We start from the raw sequence: 20,378 nt of genomic DNA, 5'->3' as shown, positions 1-20,378 counted from the left end.
GTAGAGGTCACAGATGCTGCTAAATAACCCATAATGCAAAGTACATCCGCTCAAAGAATTAAACAGCTCAAAATGTCCACAGTGCCAAGGCTGAGAAATCCTATACTAGATGATTAATAGAAGGTGAGACCATCCACGGTTCTCAAGTTTAAATTAGCATCAAGAGTGAGAGGAGGAAAAGGCTGGATGTCCCAGGCCCCAGACAAAGCAGATCTCCCCAGCAGACTACTGTCCTCTGCTGACTGAAGAGAAGTGTGTGCATCTGGAAGCTGCGACGACCGACGACCGAGGCAGGGAGGGTTTCAAGCTGACAGGCACCTTGTCCTCAGGCAATGCGCACATGTCTCAAGTAGCAGCCTTACGGGGCTGCAACGGGTAACCAACCACTGGCTTTGCTGGATCCGCAGTGGTCAGATCTTCTGATAATTTAAAACTGTTACTATGTAGTTAGGGAGTTCTGTATCTAGAATTGAGTAACAAGGATTGCAGGGGGGAACACCCCAGCAAAGATGTTAAAGAGCAACTATATGATTGCTTCCCCTGCCTCCTGCCCTCCCCACTTTCTTACTTGGGAGACCATTCATTAGGCAGTGGCACCCTGGAAACCACAGGGCATGCTGTAAGTGAAGATGGAAATATTTTGGTAGCGTTAATTTCTTAGTAATAATAACAAAAGGGAAAGAACAAATATGTTTTAAAAATATCAGGAACAACAGAGAGGAAGAGTGAAACACACCTGTGAAGCTACGTCGACATGAGAATATTATCTCCTGTGACAAGAAGCTTCGATGCACTGGAGGAAATGAGAGAGAGACCTCCAGTGAGAATACGGCGCCACACCTGGAAGGTCTTTGAGAGGACACTTTAACCCTGAAAGGGAGCCACTACCAGGGGGACTTCACTCTGCTCCTGAACCTCTAATGGATGCAGGGATCCAGTAATAGAAAAGCAAGTAGAAATGCTCCATTTGATATACCAAGGGAATCAAGAAATGATCATCGGGTAAGGAAAGCATTGCATGTCACGTTCTTAGCTCCTCAAGGACTTGGTTGAGCCTGAAGTCCAAAAGATTTTCATAAACTGGAAATAAAAACCACCTTTTCTTATTTCTCACTCTATACTTGGAGTTCTAGGTGGGAATTAACTATAGAACTGCGCCATCTTTCCCAGTCTTAACTAAAATGTGGCTTCCTGTAGGGTAGGTAGACAGGGAAACGTATGGAAGAGCAATTAAAACAAAAATTTCCGGGGTGCCTGGGGGACTCAGTTATTAAGTGGCTGCCTTTGGCTCAGGTCATGATGCCAAGGTCCTAATCCCAGGTCCTGGGATGGAGCCGCACATCGGGCTCCTTTGCTCAGCGGGGAGTCTGCTTCTCCCTTTCCTTCTGCCTGCTGCTCTCCCTGCTTGTGCTCTCCCTCTTTCTCTGTCAAATAAATAAATAAATAAATCTTAAAAAAATTTCCTAACATCTCTACAAAGAAATCCATCAACAACACAGTGAGATATAATGCCTCCCAGAAAATGCTTGGTTAATGCATGATTACTTTAAGAAAGAAAACTAAGTCTATCAGGTTAGCCAAAGACACAAGTCATAGAAACTATAAAATACAATAAAATGGAATTCAAGAAGTGACCTACTTGAAAAAGGCCACAAGGGGTGCCGGGGTGGTTCAGTCAGTTGAGTGTGGGACTTCTTTCTTTCTTTCTTTTTTTTTTTTTTAAGATTTTATTTATTTATTTGACAGAGAGAGAGTGTAAGTAGGCAGAATGGCAGGCAGAGGGAAAAGGAGAAGCAGACTCCCGGCTGAGCAGGGAGCCCAATGCGGGGCTCAATCCCAGGACCCTGGGATCATGACCTGAGCCGAAGGCAGGCACTCATCTGACTGAGCCACCCAGATGCCCCTGAGTGTGGGACTTCTGATTCTGGCTCAGGTCATAATCTCAGGGTCCTGAGACAGAGCCCCACCTTGGGCTCATGCCTAGCGTAGAGCCTGCTTGAGCTCCTCTCCTTTTCCCTCTGCCCCTACCCACCTCTCTCAAAATAAATAAATAAATAAATATTAAAAGCCCACAAAAACCACCTGTATAAGAGATCAAAGAGAAGTATTTCAACATTACAGATTTGTTCTGGGTTAAAAAATGACAGTAATATAGTAACTGCATGGGTGGGATTGCTATAATTATTCTAGAAAAGTTCTTGGTGTGCACGGTTTCATTAAAGATAATAAAATAGATTTAAAAACCACAATTTCCTTATATTATAAATAATACATGTGCCCAAAGAAAAAGTGATACATATAACAAGGGATTCTTCTGGTTGACTCTGTAAGCCCACCTCACCAGCAACATGGATGAAAGCTTCAGTGCTTTGTTTTCCTCATCTAAAAAATCAGGAGTGGGCCCAAATCTCTAAGGAATTGTTGACTGTGAAATTTGATTTTAGAACTCTCATTTTACCAGGTCTTCCGAAACTTAACATTGCTTCTGTTAAACATTTCTAAATAAAAAAAGACATTCATTTTCCTTTTAATCTCCCCAATATCCTGAAAGTTTCCATGAAACACCGTGGCAGTTGCTGGCATGGGTAGGAAAGTATAAGACATAAACAAAAATTTTGGTCAATGTCCATGTTAACACAGCTTTGTATCTAAGACAGGGAACAGATATGGGCAAATTCATTAATTAAAATCCTACTAACTATTTTTCAGGTTAAACTATAATTTATTAAAACAGGGCAACTCCCTTGATGAGAATTATTCTGGATACTCATCAACCAGAAGGTGTGCCCTTGCTTGGAATTTAATTTTGCTTTATTAACAGTTCATGCCTAAGGAAGTTTGCTGAGTATATTAGTTCTTGGCAGGTTGTTAGCCAAGAGGTCTGCTCAGATGATAATGTTAACAACTAGGTAGAAAGAGGAAAGATATGTGAGTTTTACAATTTTGAAAACTAACTGCAAGACCTCTGTAAAGACATTTTTATTCTACCACACATACAAAAGGAAAACACTTAATTTTTCCTAAAAATAATATCTCCTAACTATTTTCTATTATAAAGATGTCCCTAATGACGTGCCACTAAAAAAATTCTGTACCACTGGGCCCACCATCCTAGACTCATATAACCAGTAACACTTCTTCTTTGGCAGTTTTAAATATACAAATCTTTCTAGAGGGTACAGTCCCTCAGACCCAGCCAGGTGATCCCATGTCGTCTCAGCTGCTGAGTCACTGAGACTCCCTCCTCAAGGCCAAAGCAACCGTTAGCTCCCTAGAACAATAAGCACTTCAAGAATTGCACCCATGCCTCTCTCCTGCCCTTAGAGAGGTTTTGATCTGTTCCACAGTAGTCTTTTATTCTCTTCCAATTACCAGCACTTAAGAATATCTAAATCTTCCTTCATTTAAAATTCAACTGTGTAGGAAGTCATAAAAGGGTTTCAGCACAGATGACCTCAAATTTGCTAAACTGAAGCCACTCATTAGCAGAAAACGAGTCAAAAAAGTCCTCCTAGAAATTCTAAAAGATACAATTAAGACAAATGTCTTATTCAAAAATAAGATTAACTATTTAAAGAGCTAAAATAAAAAACCAAGGTGCAGTCAGAATCTAGTAGTCCAACATTTTCCATTTCAGCACCCAATTACCTTTCCCGAGGAACGGCAAACCAGTACTCTGGCTGCTTTCTTCGTTTGCCATACTGCTGGACCATGGCTGCGCTCTGAGTGGCAAAGGATTTTCTCATTGGCTTTCCTACTTTAATGCACAGAAACATGGGTGGGGTCTTGCTTTTCTCCTCTTTTGAAGGAAGCATATCTGAATCACACATGGGAAAAAAAAAACCTTCCTCAATATTGACAATACTGGTGAAAGTAAAACCTTTCAACTAGTAAAGAACAGTTCCCAATCCCCTCTTAGTGACAAAAAATCAAAGTATATGACAGAAACACCATCATATTAGAACTAATCACATTTTCCAGACCTTCTTTAGCACAAAAAGGACAAGTGCAGTTTCGGTTGGTTCTGCATCACGTAAGATGCAACATGCTGGGAATAAGCATAAAAACCCATACAATGTGGCACTTCACAAGGATACCTCTCAAGGAATGACACTGAGGACCCACTTACACCATAAGGCAATTTGGCTTAGCACTGGATTATCTTTTTTTTTTTTTTTTAAGATTTTATTTATTTATTTAACAGAGAGAGAGAGACAGACAAAGATCACAAGTAGGCAGAGAGGCAGGCAGAGGCAGAGAGAGAAGCAGGCTCAGCACAGAGGAGAGAGCCCGATGCGGGGCTCGATCCCAGGACCCTGAGATCATGACCCGAGCCAAAGGCAGTGGCCCAACCCACTGAGCCACCCAGGTGCCCCAGCACTGAATTATCTTAAAAAACACTTCAAACCCCTTTAGATTTAAAAGTTCAAGGTGAAAAGGAAAGTTCCTTGAAATTAAAAAACAAACTACTTTTGACCTAGAAATCTAGGTCACAGTTCAAGTTCTATATAGATACTATATAATGCTAAGTTTTTTCCCAATTAATGTTATCAGTAAAGATACGGTCTACTGAGAGAACACTGTTCTCAAACAATTGTCCTAATTTCGCTTGTATTCACAAGTTTCAGAAAACCAACTGTACAGCAGGATATAAAGACACTAAAGAGAAGTGGCTTACCTTCAATGGGTACCTGAATTCTCTTTAAGAGCCACAGCTGAATTTCAGACTTATTATCCATTTGTGCGCCTTGACAGCTGTTGTCCAGAGTAGATTCTGAAGCGGTGTCTAAAGACCCTTTATTCACATTTTCTTCTGTAGAAGACACCAGTTGCAATGGGAGGGACACTCTGTCTTTCACCCAGGTTTTATCTGGCTCCTTACTGCCCTCAGTTGGGGGACCACCCACCTGGGGAAGAGAACTACTAAGGGTGATATCTATTCCCACTGGCTCAGTCTTTTTGGCATCACTTAATTCTGCCTTCTGCAGGTTTTCAGTTAACTGTGACCCTTCTTTGTTCTTATTAAGGTAATACTCAATGAGTTTAACTTTATCAAGATCTTCATGTATGTTCAGTGTGTTTTCCACCTGGCTTTCTGGGGAACCAGACTGCTTGTCCACCTCTGGCATTATATCTTGCTTCTCACAGGTTTCTAAATCTAGGGTCTCCTTCAGTTCAGCATCATTATCTGCTCCTGAAAAGTTCAGGGCTGACTGCACCTGCATTTCTGTAGTAGAACCGATGATGTGGGACTTAACTTTCCTTATCTCTCTTGGGTCAAGAGAAAGGCACTCCTTTGAAGTGTCTCTTTTGTCCATTCCACTATCAGGTTGAGAAGAAAGTTCTTCCAAGTCAACAAAGTCATCATCTTCCCCTAAAAGGGAATTTTCTTTGGCTATAGATTCAAATGCAGCACGAGTGTCAGAAGGCTCCTTGCTGACCTTAGTCACTGTGGTAGATCCACTGGTTGCCTCTGTAGAAGATTCCAGAATCTTTAACTTTCCTGACAGAGAGCTATCTGAGGGCTTCATGTATGTGTGTTCTGTTGACTTCTCCAAAGGTCTTACTGATTTGGAATCTGAAGAGATGCTTCTCTCCCCATTCTGCTGCCGTTTTTCCTTGTTGAGAGACTTGAACTTACTGAAGGGGTTGATGTCTTTTTCTGAAGCCAGGTCTTCCCATTCTCCAGGCCTGTACAGAGGACAAAGATCCTGAGGTAGGTCACTGTCGGGGGAAAAATGGTGGGTGCACATGGAATGTTAAAAACAAAACCAAAAACAAAATGGAGGAAAGGCAAAAATTAAAACAAAACCCAACCAAAAACTAAAACATAAATATACCACAACTTAAATTTATGTTGAAATGATTTCAGAATAAGGAAATGAAATCAAGAAATTGACTTCAAAAATGAAACATAAATAAATACACATGAAGTGGTAAAACAAAGAACCATGAGAGCTGCATATCCTACTAGAAGGACATGAATGATTTTTGAAGTCATTTATGAACATAGTTCATAAATGACTTCATGTCCATGAATAGATATCCCCAGATTTTAAATGATGAAACAATGTTTCTGATATTCACGAAGGAAAGGACCAAGGAAATGTTTTAGTACTATGACCTAAATTCTTTAAGTATTCAAAGCTGCTCCTTTTTATAAAATAGGATATAAACCAACTACATTAATTCTGAATGGCTCATTGACTGAGTAGCTACTCATTTAACTATTTTATAAATTACTAGTCCTGAACCCTAACTTTGAGTTTTAGCACTTGGACCTGATGTTTCCAATAACAGATTCCTTCTACTCCTGAGGGAGATGCAAGAATCTTTGTCCTCTGTATAGTGACTATACAGCACTTGCTCCATTTTACACTTTAAAGTTTATAGAAAAGAAAATCAAGTAAGCTCTTACAATACTTAGGTTAAAATTCTTAATTTCTTGACTCTTAACAATACCATTTTACTTTATGATAATGGGCACCAGTTTATCAGCTGAAACATACTGTCCCTTAACAACAGATGCTTTTCTACCCAGATCTGAATGACACAAGAATATTGATTAGACATGTTTTCCAAAGTTTAAAACAAATGCTCGGGAAATATAATCTTTGACTGGCACAATTTTGCATAACCTGTATTTGTACTTACCTTAGTACTGATTTGGGGTTTAAACACAGATACATAAAGACTCTTTTTTAAAAGAACATTTTTAGATTTCAGAAATAATTTTGTTTCCTAAAAAGGCTAGATCACGTTCAGATACTACTTTATTACTCTGGCTGTCCAACAACTAGGGCAAGAAAGCCACAAAGTACCAGGAAGTCCTCAAGTTGTAAGACTATCCCCCCAGACTTATTTTATAAATCACATGCATGGAACATCCATGCTTTTTCCAATAGCAAATTAAAGCCTACATAATAGCTAGGCTCTGACAGATGCTTGAAAACCTTCTTTAGTTCATAATTCATTTCAATTCAATAAGCATTTGTCAAGCCCCTACATGCCATATGCTAAACAATGATTCCGACAGTGTCTCTGCTCTGCAGGAACCTGCATGCCCAAGAATGTGCTACCCAACTCTAGCATCCGGAGACACGGAAGATGCTCCAATCCTAGAGCCAAAAAACTAGTGTCATGTGTCCTAATTTCCATTTTAGGACCCCACACTTAATGTGGCATAGAAACTCAGCTCTTCACACACTTGGTTAATACCAACCTTTCTTCCATGAACATCCAAGACCCCATCTCATCTCTCCCTTCTCTGCCCAGTTGGCTCCCATGAACAGTTGGGACTGCACTCTGCTCAGCCTCCTATATTACCCTGTCTACCCCTCCCTTCCTCTTCATCTACCCAGTCCAAGTGGGGATTAATTTACCTGTTTTTTATGCTATCACTGCCAAGCACTGTTGGGGCAAAGTACACAGTGGAGTCAACTGGCATGACTGTTAATGTTTTCTAGACTCAGCCAGACACCCAAGGGTGATCAGTAATTCCTCCAGTTGTTCCCTTCCTATTATATGTCTGTGGCAGCTGGACTTATGAAATAGCCCACACACAAAATACGAAGAGTGAAGGGGAGGATGAGGAGATTTTACACACACATATACACACACACACACACACACACACACTTAAAATGATTTGCATATTGCAGTCAGATCATTTGTACTTCTTTTTTTTTTTTTAAATAAAGATTTTATTTATTTATTTGACAGACAGAAATCAGAAGTAGGCAGAGAAGCAGGCAGGGGTGGGGGTGAGGGTGGGGAAGCAGACTCCCTGCTGAGCAGAGAGCCTGATGTGGGGCTTGATCCCAGGACCCTGGGATCATGACCTGAGCCGAAGGCAGTGGCTTTAACCCACTGAGCCACCCAGGTGCCCAGATCATTTGTACTTCTTGTTTTACCAGACAACTTCTAGCAATAATGAAATTTGAACCTATTTTTAACTTTTAAAGAATTGTTGGAGTGCTGAAGTCACTACTAATTTTATATCACACCAATCCCACCGCACATTCTATTTTGCCCATTGGTGCACAAACTGTTCTCTAGACTGAAAAGTCTTCTTCACACACTTACATCCAAGGCAGGAATCTACACCATTCGGAAATAAACTGAACACGGTACGAGCCAATTCTTCACTCTTCTCTCTCCCTCCAGCTACAGCATTAACCCTGTGCCCCAGGTCGTTAAACCCTGTCTCCCAATGAGGGAAATCTTTCTGTAAAGACGTACCTTCCTTTTTTATTATTAAAAGGAATCCTTAACGTCCTGAACCAAGGATGTGCCAGAGTTATGCCTCCATTAGAAGCCACCAAAAATACTCTCCTGTCTGGCCATCCACTTCTAAACTGAACTATAGGTTTCTTCATTCACATCTTTCCTCTTGCCTCAGAGAACCTAACGTTCATTCCTTAGTCCCGGAACCAATCCCTCATGTCCTCTTCTCTGCTGACTGAGAGTCCAAGGCAACTGGCCGCTCCCTCACAGAGGTCCGCATGGGACACTGGGTGCCCTTCTGTGCACACGACACAATTATCACTTCTCCCCAGCTGTCTCTTGTGCCCAGCAGACTGCAGGCTCCTCCGGGACAGAGGCCAGGAGCCACTCCTCTTCATATCCTTGCCGCTCAAGAGCCATGCACTAAGATGAAGGAGAAGCCTCAACTGCACAGACAATGAGAATCCCAGAACGATGGTCACAGTTTCCGAGATGAATGAAAGGTTCACGTGATAACAGCTTATACTTGGTAGGTGTCACGCTATTTTCTAAGAGTCTGTTCTTAAAACAGCCCTATAAGCTGAAGAATACTATTCATTCCATTTAACAGATTAGAAAAACGAGGCTCGGGACTGAGAAACACGGGCAGGTCATGGAGCCATGAATGGCAGAGCCAGGGCCACCCAGGCAATGTGGCTCCAAGACTTAGTCTTCAGGCAGAACTGCCTGGCCTGCCACTCCGCCTATGCTCTCACTTGGACACTTCTGGCAGAATTTAGAAGCTACTTCAGTGCTTGTGCTCTGTTCTAGCTTCAGTGGCCTGGAGTCGGGTAAGAGCCGAGGCGGGGTCAGGTGCCAAGGACTGTCAGAGTCCAGGGAGGGATTCCTGCTGGTATAAACCCCTAAGGACTTTGTGTCCGGGTTAGTTCTCTAACTACCTTCCCTTCTTTTCCTAAGTCCCAGGGGCTAGTTTACCCTGCACAATTAGGACCCACTGCTTTCCCTCAACCTTCCTATCACTGAGGGTTTCTAAAGATTTTTACTTCTAGCGGACACAGAGAGATAAAAATGCTAACAAAGTGGCAGTAAGAGTCCAACCATCCCTCTAAATCAATTCCCTGAGTTTTCTTAACGCTCTTTCTGTTTTCTCATGGGGAGCTTCCTTCTCTCTCTCTCTCTCTCCTTTTTTAATCAAAAAAGGCAAAATAATCAAGCCTAAGGTTAATATTCACCTACTTTTCAGAGACAAACAGACCACTATTCCTCCCTCTTCACACCACGGAAGGTGGTCTGGCCTCCACGCGGTCCAGGCCAAGCTCACTCCGTGCAGGATTAAGGGAGAAGGTGAGGTGGGAAGACTGCCTATCCTAGACTTTGAATGAGAAGAACCTAACCCTGCTTGACAACTCAACGGAGAGGAAAACACTATTCTCTGATTGCTAACCTGACTAACACTTTTTCAGAGAAACTTCATTTCTTCTTTCCTTAATTCATAAAGAATATGCATTACTTCTCAGAAAAAAAAGAAAAAGAAATACCGTTTTAATGCCCTGGCATTTTTGTTTTTCTCCTTTCATTTGTGTATGTGCAACCTTTCCCTTTATCTCCATTTCCTCTCACTTGTCCATTTTTAAAAAAAATTTACTGCACCCATCCTCTGCCCTCAAGAGTCACCTCTACACAATCTCTCACTCCTGCCAATGCCCTCACTTTTTACTTGCATGTAATTCTCCGAACACCTGAGGTTTGTTTGTTTGGTAAACAAAGAAATCTTTCTTACGATGGCAGGGCGTCTTTGATCTTCATGTGGGAAATGTCATTGTAGAGAGCAATGGAAACCACCTCTTCCATGGGGCAAATGAGGCCATACTCCTCGCAACCATTCTCAATGACCAGGGGATCCGACTTGTGAGGGTCAAACATGATGTTGTTAGGAGTGACAATCATGACGCCTCCGACCACCCCCTGCAGGAGAAAGGGACAAGAAAGAATCAGTACTGGCAAAAAGGCAACCACCACAACCGCTTTAATGAACTCCTATTGCCTTTCGGTTGACTCTGGGGAAGCATGGTTATCTTATGTGACAGTCGTGTCCCCTTTCAGAAGACTAGGACAATAGGCTGCAGGAATGCGACCTTGGGTACTGTGCGGGGAGGCTGAGAAAACAGAGCTGCCCCTCTGTTGTCATCAACCGAGCCTAGTTCTGGCATAGCCTGGCCATAGCACAACCGTGGTGGAACCTTGGCTGTAATGCCTCACATGCCACGGTTCCCTGTAGAATAGAAGGGGCTGTCCCAAGTGTTTTCCCACTTGAGAATTCACTCAGCACACATTCCCCATGTGTCCAACAAGTGCATGGTACTGGGCTCAGGAAGCATCTGTCTCAGAGCCATGGTGCCAAATGAGAGTCCTAACGGTTTTCTCTAAAATGTTTAGAAAGGCCACTTTCTGCAAAATTTGACACAAATTGGAATATGAAATTTTTGCAACCAGAGATAAACACAACTAAACTGTGGAAGTTAATGGCCAAACCCAGTAATTCAGTGGGAACTTCTGTCTGAAGCTTGGTCAGTTTACTCTGTTACAGATGGTCCCAGGGAGATTATCTCAGAGGCAGCAGGATACACAGGACGCCCTATAGGGAGACGATTTATCTTCATACTCTTAAGGAGTACTGAATCAGCTTTGTGAAGAATTCTGCATTTCATCATGTATTTTTTTTTTAAGATTTTATTTATTTATTTGACAGAAAGAGAGATATCACAAGTAGGCAGAGAGGCAGGCAGAGAGAGAGGAAAGCAGGCTCCCCACTGAGCAGAGAGCCTGATGTGGGGCTTGATCCCAGGACCGTAAGACCATGACCTGAGCTCAAGGCAGAGGCTTAACCCAAAGAACCACCCAGGTGCCCAAGTGAATAAAGCATCACTTATCCTTGGTTGCAAAAGCTATAAATGCATATTTATAATGTATTTTCCAACCACTTGGAACCTGGCATGAAGTCTCTACTATGAACATAGGAATTCACTTTGTATCAACAAGACCCTTCTTCAGAGGCTCACTAGAAGTTGGATTTGCTTTCTAAAACACACCAACAATCAAAAAAACCACACATCACAGACATTATTTTTAATACCAGCATCTCCAGCAGCAAATGGCTTGAGAATTTCCCATTTTCCAAGTTAGATGCTAAGATCTTTACAGGGATCATCCCTTTTAATTACCACCACCCCCCAAGATTAAATTTTATTATTGATCCTATTTTACAGATGAGGAAAATGGAAGCTTAGGCAACTCTAATACCATGCTTGTGATCTCAGCGCTAGTGGGTAGCAGAACTGGATTTTAAATTCACCGAGTCTAACTCTGGTCTTTGCTATCGAGTGTGTACTATATTGGCTCCCTAGCAATGGACGGGCCAAGAACTGAAAGAGGAAATGATAAATCCAAGGTCACAAGGAATCATATAATAAGTAAAATGCCAGGCATCCAACAAGTGAAAACAAACAGACACTTATGAAATCTTACGATGAAACTCTGGGAAAGATATTTTAATGTCTTGAGTAATCTGGAACCTATTTTATTTTTCCATGGAGTCCAAGAGAAGGAAACAAATTACACTGCCATATACCTTTCCATCGGTGAAGTATCGGCAATTCATTTTGAGAAATTTTACCACGCCTGGCTCATCTTCTTCAGAAGTGGATGATAAGACCCTTTCAATGGGTTTTAAGGCCTTTCTTGCTAAGTCAGCATCCTTGAAGAAAGCAAAAATCCCCAAAATCAAATAGAAGCACTGTTTAAACAGATTATGCATATAAATAATTTCCTGTAAGGAACCTGTTTCTATTTAACATGAACATGAAAAAGAGGCAAATATCCTTTGTCCTTCAAAAATTATCACAAATACAGTAAGTATCCAAATCGCATTAAGGTTTAAACTACAACACGAGCATATGTGTGAAACTGTAAAAACAGCTCATCGAATGTTTTTAAGAAAATATCCTAAATGAAGGAACTCATATTTGACTCAGGGCTCAAGTTCTCTAGAGAAGGGAGTAAAAGCCACACAAACAAACGATCAGTCTCAGTGAGACTTTAACTTCATACTTTTACATAAACGAGGTGTGCATTTTTGCCTCTGAGACCTTCAACGTGAACAGGTTTCTTTTTGATGGGATGCATTCTCTCAACTAACGACAAATCCTTATCCCCACCCCTCTGGGGGCATTTCAGATGAAAACCTGTGAAAAACAACATGTAAAATTCTACAACTCAAAAAACATGATTGATAAATATGTCAGCTCACAAATGATATACATACAGGCAGCTTATCATATTCTGCATCTGATGATGAAGGAGAGACCGTAGCACCAGGACTGGATGATGAGAACCTTAAGGTACTGGAAGGAAAGTTGGCATCTGGCACAAAAAGGACCTGCAAATGGGAAAGAATAGCTGAGGATGAAGAATCAGGCAGGCACGCACTAGGCAGTGTTTAGAACAGTTGCTATCTGCAGAGTATCATGCTAAGCACATGGCTAAGACCTGGGTGGCCTTTGCAAAATGCCCAAGTACCTTGGGGACTTCTAGACTAATCCAGGAAACAATGCTCTACAATAGGAATGTGTGTAGTGCAAAAGGTCTGGGACATACCTACAGACACTTCAGGAGCTCACAGAAGAGGAGAACAAAGTGGGTGAGCACCCTGGGCAGGTCATAGCCAGCAAGTGGGCCCAAGTGAAACTTTGAGCAGTATGGGAGATTTAAATAGGGAGGAAAGAAGCTTCCGGGGAAGGGTACTAATAGTACCAGGGAAGAGAGAGAGAGTAGCATGCATGCTTCTAAACATAACACCTGCATCAGGAAGAAATGGAACAAATCCACGCTTGCTAACAGGCCCTGAGTGCTAACATAGTAAGACCATTGTATAGGAAGTCGTACAAGGTAATTATCAATAACCTCAATACTTTCTCTTCTATAGCTGTCAGCTTATCAAAAACAAGTATTAAAATCTCCCAAATTGTACAAAATAGCCTCCTTCTGCAAAATGTACTGGTTCCTGAAATGTCATTATGATCTTGTCATTCAGCACACTTATAATGAAACATGTGACATTCTGGCATATATCATATACGGTATTAAAATGAGGACTTCTGTTACAAAACACAATAAGCACTAATCATGTAACAACTGCTCAATAGTGTTTGTTATTCACTCTTTCCCATCTTGTCTCTGCTCTAACTTTAGTTATTCAAACCTCTCTTCAATCTAGGAAAAATGCGAGGCAACAACAAAAGACACTTTATGATAAAGACAGGGAAGCCAACATCAGGAAGAAATAAGATGAAGACTAATGCTTCATTAGTGTGCTCCAAGATTACCGCTCATTGAGGGCTGAGCCATAACACAGTTCTCAGTTTCCAAATAACCAATGCAAAGGGAGGGACATCATTAGTCAGCAGAACTCAATGACCATAAGATAAAAGCCAGCTTCTCTTGAGTATTTTCTCATTACTCTCATAAAGAGTGTCCCAGGCTGAACTACTTGTCTTTGATGACACAGTGATAGTTCATACAATAGCCAGTTTTGGAGGACTGTTCTTTACAACGTCTTCAATGTGAATCAGTGGCAAATGCCAATGTGCAGAGTTCCATAAGAGCAACTTACAGAGGCCTGTCATTACACGGTCTTGGTAGACAGCTCTTCTACTTACCTTACGTATCTAGACCAGAGGAATGAAGAGATGACATTTCTTCCAAGCAATTCTCCATGAGTATTTTTTTGTATCTGAGCTCTTGACAAGTGTTAGGCAACACAGGTTGAGAGTCTACTGTCCGGCCTGTTCTACACGTCCAAAAAGATAATTCCTGTGTTTACACAGTTTGTTGCAGTGCAAACAGAGGTGACCATTGGATGTTGGGGAGCTCAGTAGAAACACCTGCTACCTCACATGGAAACGAGCCTGAAACTCTGGCAGGGGTAAAGGTTGCCTACTGACTTCAGAAAATAATGCTAGGGGCACCTGGGTGGCTCAGTGGGTTAAGCCTCTGCCTTCAGCTCAGGTCATGATCCCAGTGTCCTGGGATCAAGCCCCGCATCGGGCTCCCTGCTCAGCAGGGAGCCTGCTTCCTCCTCTCTGCCTGCCTCTCTACTTGTGATCTCTCTCTCTCTAAAAAAGAAAAAAAATAATAATGCTAGGTCTGCTCCAACACACAGGCAAATGGGGGATATGAGGTCATCACGTTCTTTACTGTAAAACAAGCCTGTCATCATTTTAGCTTAGAAATTTTTCTAAGCGTGTGTAGCCAAGCCACCCAGTGAAAATAAAAACAACTTCAACCATGTCTCTGCAAGGGAACTTCTGAGTGTGTTCAAGATAAACTACTTGAAAAAGTACACTTTTTTCCCTGAAATTTGATGTAAGTATCCAAACTAATATCCAAAAAAATTTTAGGCCTCAGTTATTTAAGGTTTGTCTGCTACGGTCTTGGTCTTTTAAACAACAAAAGGTCTACAGTAAGACTGCAGTTCAGTAAGTTACAGATTCCTTTGAAAATCACCTCTTACTTGTACTCACCCAGCCTGACCAGTTTCCTTTCCTACCTCATGGGGACCATCAAATTGGAACTCTAGAAGGATGAGTCTCAACTTTTTTGAAATCAGAGCAGATAAAACCAGCTCTGAGTTATGAGACCTACTGAGATGAAAGGAATATCTACCCTTTTGGGCACTAAGACAAAAAATTATCTACAGTTTTTGAAATCCTCTCAATTTCACTCTTCTTGATTTCTTACCTTCGTTAGCAAAATCCTCATTATAGCTGGGTCCTGGGATAGCCAACAGCATGTAACTGTATAGTTATATGAGGGGCTAGACAGCATAGCAAAGGCTATCATAGAAAACACATCAGAGATATTGTGCCCCCCCATTTCAGGGATTAGAAAACTGAGGTCCCAAGAAGGAAGAGACTTGCCCAAGTCAAGCAGCTACCCTAAGGCCAGTCAGAAATAAAGCTATAGGGCTCCTATTTTGGGTATTTTTGCCATTATAATCTGCATATTAAAACAGTCCTTTTACTTCCAGTTGGCTATGTTTATGGACATAGTTAAAAAATAAGGAATCACTTTAAATTTTGTTTCTGCATTCTACTGCCTATAGTCTTTGGCCTTAAATTAGTAAATATATACCTAGGTACTCTACTATAGGTCACTGATATGTAGCAGCACTCCAGATTATAAGAAGGACAAATCTACTATTAATTTTCCTAGAGATAAATTTTCATTAATTTTTAAAGAGTTTTAAATGCATATTTCCCCTCAGTTACCCGGTTTTGGCAGTATGCTAATTTCTCTTTTAAATACTAAATACAAAAGCACCAAAAGTACTCAAGAGTAAATACCAAATACTAAATAGTAAAGGCACCATATACAAACTGGCCAACTTAGGTCCTACTAGCTTCATATGGGGCCCTTGTACTTAAAAGTAGCAGTATCTATTCTGAAAGAAATCAAATGTCACTATCACATAGAGGGGCAGAAAGATGCTCAAGGAAGTCAGCAATGAAACCCCCAGGTGCTCATAGCAAGCAGACAGTTCTATGGATGGGAGGGGAAACTTGGCCTCAGTTAAGGACCTGCCAAAGACTAGGTCACTTATATTAATCGGTTAAATGTAGTTTTAAAGTAGAAATACAAGAACATCTTATTAAATATGTGGAAGGTACTAAAAGAATTTTCTGGTTTAACTGACAGTGGCAAAATTACACAATTAGTCAATTTCATTTGGTTTAATAAATACGGCATTAAAAACCTGGGGAGGGGCGCCTGGGTGGCTCAGTGGGTTAAGCTGCTGCCTTCGGCTCACGTCATGATCTCAGGGTCCTGGGTTCGAGTCCCGCATCAGGCTCTCTGCTCAGCAGGGAGCCTGCCTCCTCCTCTCTCTCTGCCTGCCTCTCTGCCTACTTGTGATCTCTCTGTCAAATAAATAAATAAAATCTTTAAAAAAAAAACAACAAAAAAAAACCTGGGGAAAAAATCGTGTAGCTTTTACTTGATAGTCCTACTGAATTTCTCTGCTTTGGGCTGATCGACCATTTTTTTCGGGTATCAAATCAAGACAAAAATGACAAAATTCTATCTTATTTAGTTAGTTAGATATTTTAAGTAGGTTCCATGTTCCGTGTGAAGCCCATCGCAGGGCTTGAACTCATGACCCCTGAAATCAAGACCTAAGCTGAGATCAAGAGTTGGATGCTTAATTGACAGAGCTACCCTGGTACCCCAAAATTCTGCCCAATTTAAAATCAAGTGAAGGTCATTATATATCCCAGGAGTAGAATAAACTGAAACTTGCACTTCTAAATTAAACATTCTAGGAACATTTGAGTTACATTCTACAGAAGAAAAAGTCAAATTTAACTTCTCTTGCTGCCATAGAGAACATCCACAACATACACTAATGATTAAGTAAACTGTGTTAATCATTTGCAAATGCAAAATGAGGAACACAGTTCCTTGGTTCCAGAATGCTTTTTGAGTTCTTGATCCAAGGGAAAGATGGAACCAATGCACATTATCACCAATGCGGATCCTGTGACACTAACAGTGAAGCATTAAAAATGGCGTTAACGATAAATGCAAAATTCCTAAAAAGTAATATCCAATAAGAAAAGAATTACCTGGCCTGGAACAATAGTGTGTGTGAAAAGTTTATTCAGTTCCACTAATTTATTGGGAGTGATGTTAAACTTCAGGGCTATGGAGTTTAGGGTGTCCTGGCTTCCAGCCTAGAATAATCAGACAAACAAGATTCAAAATATAAAGCAAAAACAAAAACAAAAAAACCCAAAAACCCTTCCTTATAGTAGGCCAACATTCATCTATTTGCAATATGAGTGAATGAAAAGTAGTTCTAGCCAGAAATATCCTGAAAAAGAAAGTGAGTAGAGTCTCAAGTCTTAATGAAACCATGGAAGAGCGAGGTCTTAAATCAGTTCATTTCTGGGCTTATCTTCAAATTTCAGTGTCCACTAGATTTCTACACCTACTTTGGCACAACTTCTTATATGGAGTACAAGTCCATGAGATATAATACAAAACTGTTAAGTAGAGAAGAAATAAAGTGCAGACACAGTACCTACCCAAAAGGGAAGTCAGGGCTTTCTCTATTCTCAATGCTGTCTCTTGCCAGCCTCTTCGCTACTCTAAAGGCTCCTAGAGAGTGACTGGTTAATGGCTGACTTCCCCAGTGTCAGCACAGTGCCCAACACACAGAATAGTACTCAAACATTTGACAAATGAATACAATGGAAGGCAAAGAAATGGGAAAGAAATTCAGATTAGCTATCCATCATTGTTCAGTCATTAAAATGACAGCTTCTCATGGTCAGCCAATTAAGGTTATCTAAATCTATGAAACCTGTGATACACACCCCCAGATGGAGGTTTCTTTCCTTTGCTAATAGGGAGGAAACGGACCTAGAGAGGGCAATGAGATGATGGGAAACTTCACAGTAAATAGCTCCACCCAAAAAAGTCTGCTGCCTCTGGGCAGGTCAATATCCCAAACTCCTTGTCTAGGGTCACTGGATGGAACTTGTTAGTGGGATGCCACTCTGGTGTGCCTCACTAAGAAGTTCCCATCTACAATCCCGGTTCAAGACCCATGGCTGTACTGATAATGCAAAACTGGCTTCCCCAGGTAAGCCCTGAATGAGGCAGCAACGGGAGGCAGGGATGGCAGGTCGTGGACCAGGGAAGATGCAGATGGAGAATGAAACTCACTACCAGTCTGAGCATCAAAAACCCCTAACCTGATGAACGGTCTCAGACTAATCAAATTCACAGTTACAGATGACAACCAGAATGACCTTGAAGCATTTCTGGGACAAGTCAGTATTTTTAAAAAGTCATTGAAAATTTAACAACATATGCCCCTACTTCTACTCTGGGCAAAATCAGCCTTACCAAAAGTGTAAAAAAAAAAAAAAAATGTTTTAAAGTATGTATTATTTTTTCATTATTAGATATTTATATAATATTTTCATATCTAGGAGTTTTCAGGGTATAGGAGTCAGTACAAGACACACTGAGAATGGAAATTAGAGCCAGACTGTTGGATCTGAATTGTGAATCTGCGACTGTGTGACCTTGGGTCACTTGCTTTTAACTTCTATGTGCTTCAGCTTCTTCCTCCATCAAAAAGATAGTTATAATTCCTGCTTCACAGCACTTACTTCATGCCAAGTGATCAAAAAATTGGCTTCATATTTTTAAGAAAACACTTGTAGAGTATACTGGTTAGGGAGTTCAAGGAAGGAGAAAAACATTAACAATCTGGAGTTATTACATATGGATAAGACATAAATAGAGAAGCAAGCCATAGACCCTAGGGCAGACACTGGAATCATTAAATGTTTAAAACTAAACGGATGCAAAAAAACCCCCAAAATAAATGAACAAACAGACAAAACCAAAACTGAACAGATGTTCGAACATCCACAGCTCTGCAGTCAAATGCTCTACCATGAACATCCACAGCTCTGGAGCAAAATAAGCAATCCAGTAAGTGGTTCTCATGGTTCTCTAAACACGAAGTTATGAATCCCCTTTTATTTCCAATGACAAGTACAAAAAATAACTTGCCAAGTAAAACCAATCCCATAACCTGTCAATCAAACAGGAAGGCATCGCTGCATTACGAATCTGATCCCTTGTTTCTTTAAGTAACATGGGCGTTGCCGTGTGTCCTCGCTGCAGCAGTTAGTATATACTTTGTGAAGCATCTCCTAGCCAATAACACGTCTCATTTCTTTGGGGGGCTTGGGAATGATACTGCTGGATACACACATGGCTTTGGATTTTATACCGTTACTAATGATAAATAATCCAATACTTTTTGAGTACCTACTAGGAGGTTAGGCACTGTGCAAGGTGTTATGGGGATCAAAAACATATTGTAGACCATGGCAAAGTGAAATAAAAAAATCACCTCAAATCCCTTCCGGAAAGGCCTAGTCCTCTAACCCCCAGAAAGATGGCTGTACACATTCATAGAACACGGAGCATGAAATGCCTGTGCCCAGCTCTCCTGTGTGACTCTAGAAGGGCTTGGAGATAACTCAGCATTCCAGAAGAAATGCCAGGGAAGGATCAAGTCTTGCTGCTCACCGTACAGAGAGCCTGGCACAGCATATGAGTAATGAGTAGAAAAACATACACATGAGAAAATCACAACCAGGCAATGGCGACAGCACTTCATTTCTTGTTAGCAGTCAGAGAACACGCCTCAACCATGCTCCTTCATAGTGAATTAAAATAAATCTAGACCCGAGTGTTCACTTTGTAGCAGAGCTGGGATAAATGCACGCAGCTCCTGGACTCCAGGAGTTCACGCTGCAGGAGAGAGAGGCATACACGGCACATACACACATGCACAGCATTATTCATCTCCTGATTCAACAATATGGAAGCCTATACCTTGCAAGCCCCAGAAATACAATGGTGACCAAAAAGTGGTCTTTCCCCATAGGTCCATGAATTAAGGCACAAGACAGACATTAAAATAATAATCACGGGGCACCTGGGTGGCTCAGTTGTTGAGCCTCTGCCTTCAGCTCAGGTCATGATCCCAGGGTCCTAGGATTGAGCCTCACATCGGGCTCCCTGCTCAGCGGGAAGCCTGCATCTCCCTCTCCCACTCCCCCTGCTTGTGTTCCTGCCCTTGCTGTCTCTCAAATAAATAAATAAAATCTTAAAAAAAAAAAAAAAAGTAACAATCACATTAGTGAATCAGTAAACTGAGACAAATTTGTAAAGGAACATGAATCTATGAGAGGTAAAATAAAGGGATCTGGCTGAATGGTCACAGGGATAAGAATGAACATGGAGAGTCATGGGAAGAAGATGTCAAGGATGAAGTTCTGATTGTAGAAATGGGTGGCTGATGGAGCCACTGCTTCTTGGGAAAAAAAAAAAAAAAAAAAACAAAACACCCAAGCCCGGAGATCTAAATGGATATGATAAGCAGGCAAATGACTCTGGTTCTAGAACTCAGAAGGCATGGATGGGATGAGACCTAAAGTTGGCCACTGTTGGCATAGCAAAGATAATGCAAGTTACAGGTTCACATGACACTGCCTAGAGAGAGAATA

General features: G+C 41.2%; 1 protein-coding gene across 8 annotated transcripts in view; it reads right to left on the bottom strand.

Moving 5' to 3' along the window:
- NCOA7 (nuclear receptor coactivator 7) overlaps positions 1–20,378 on the bottom strand; it is a 160,333-nt gene that overhangs the window by 39,958 nt on the left and 99,997 nt on the right. For 7 of the 8 annotated variants that reach the window (XM_059400659.1, XM_059400657.1, XM_059400655.1 and 4 more), the window contains 6 exons: positions 16,905–17,012; positions 12,548–12,661; positions 11,855–11,980; positions 10,007–10,191; positions 4,679–5,724; positions 3,649–3,817 (listed from right to left, as the gene is read on the bottom strand). In XM_059400659.1, the coding sequence (XP_059256642.1) occupies positions 3,649–3,817; positions 4,679–5,724; positions 10,007–10,191; positions 11,855–11,980; positions 12,548–12,661; positions 16,905–17,012 (1,748 nt within the window). The remainder of the gene's footprint in view (positions 1–3,648; positions 3,818–4,678; positions 5,725–10,006; positions 10,192–11,854; positions 11,981–12,547; positions 12,662–16,904; positions 17,013–20,378) is intronic. The other variant, XM_059400660.1, reaches the window with a different exon arrangement.

This window comes from Mustela nigripes, chromosome 5 (genome assembly GCF_022355385.1).
Source record: "Mustela nigripes isolate SB6536 chromosome 5, MUSNIG.SB6536, whole genome shotgun sequence".
Taxonomy (NCBI): Eukaryota; Metazoa; Chordata; class Mammalia; order Carnivora; family Mustelidae; genus Mustela; species Mustela nigripes.
This window is presented reverse-complemented; position numbering and strand designations above follow the sequence as displayed.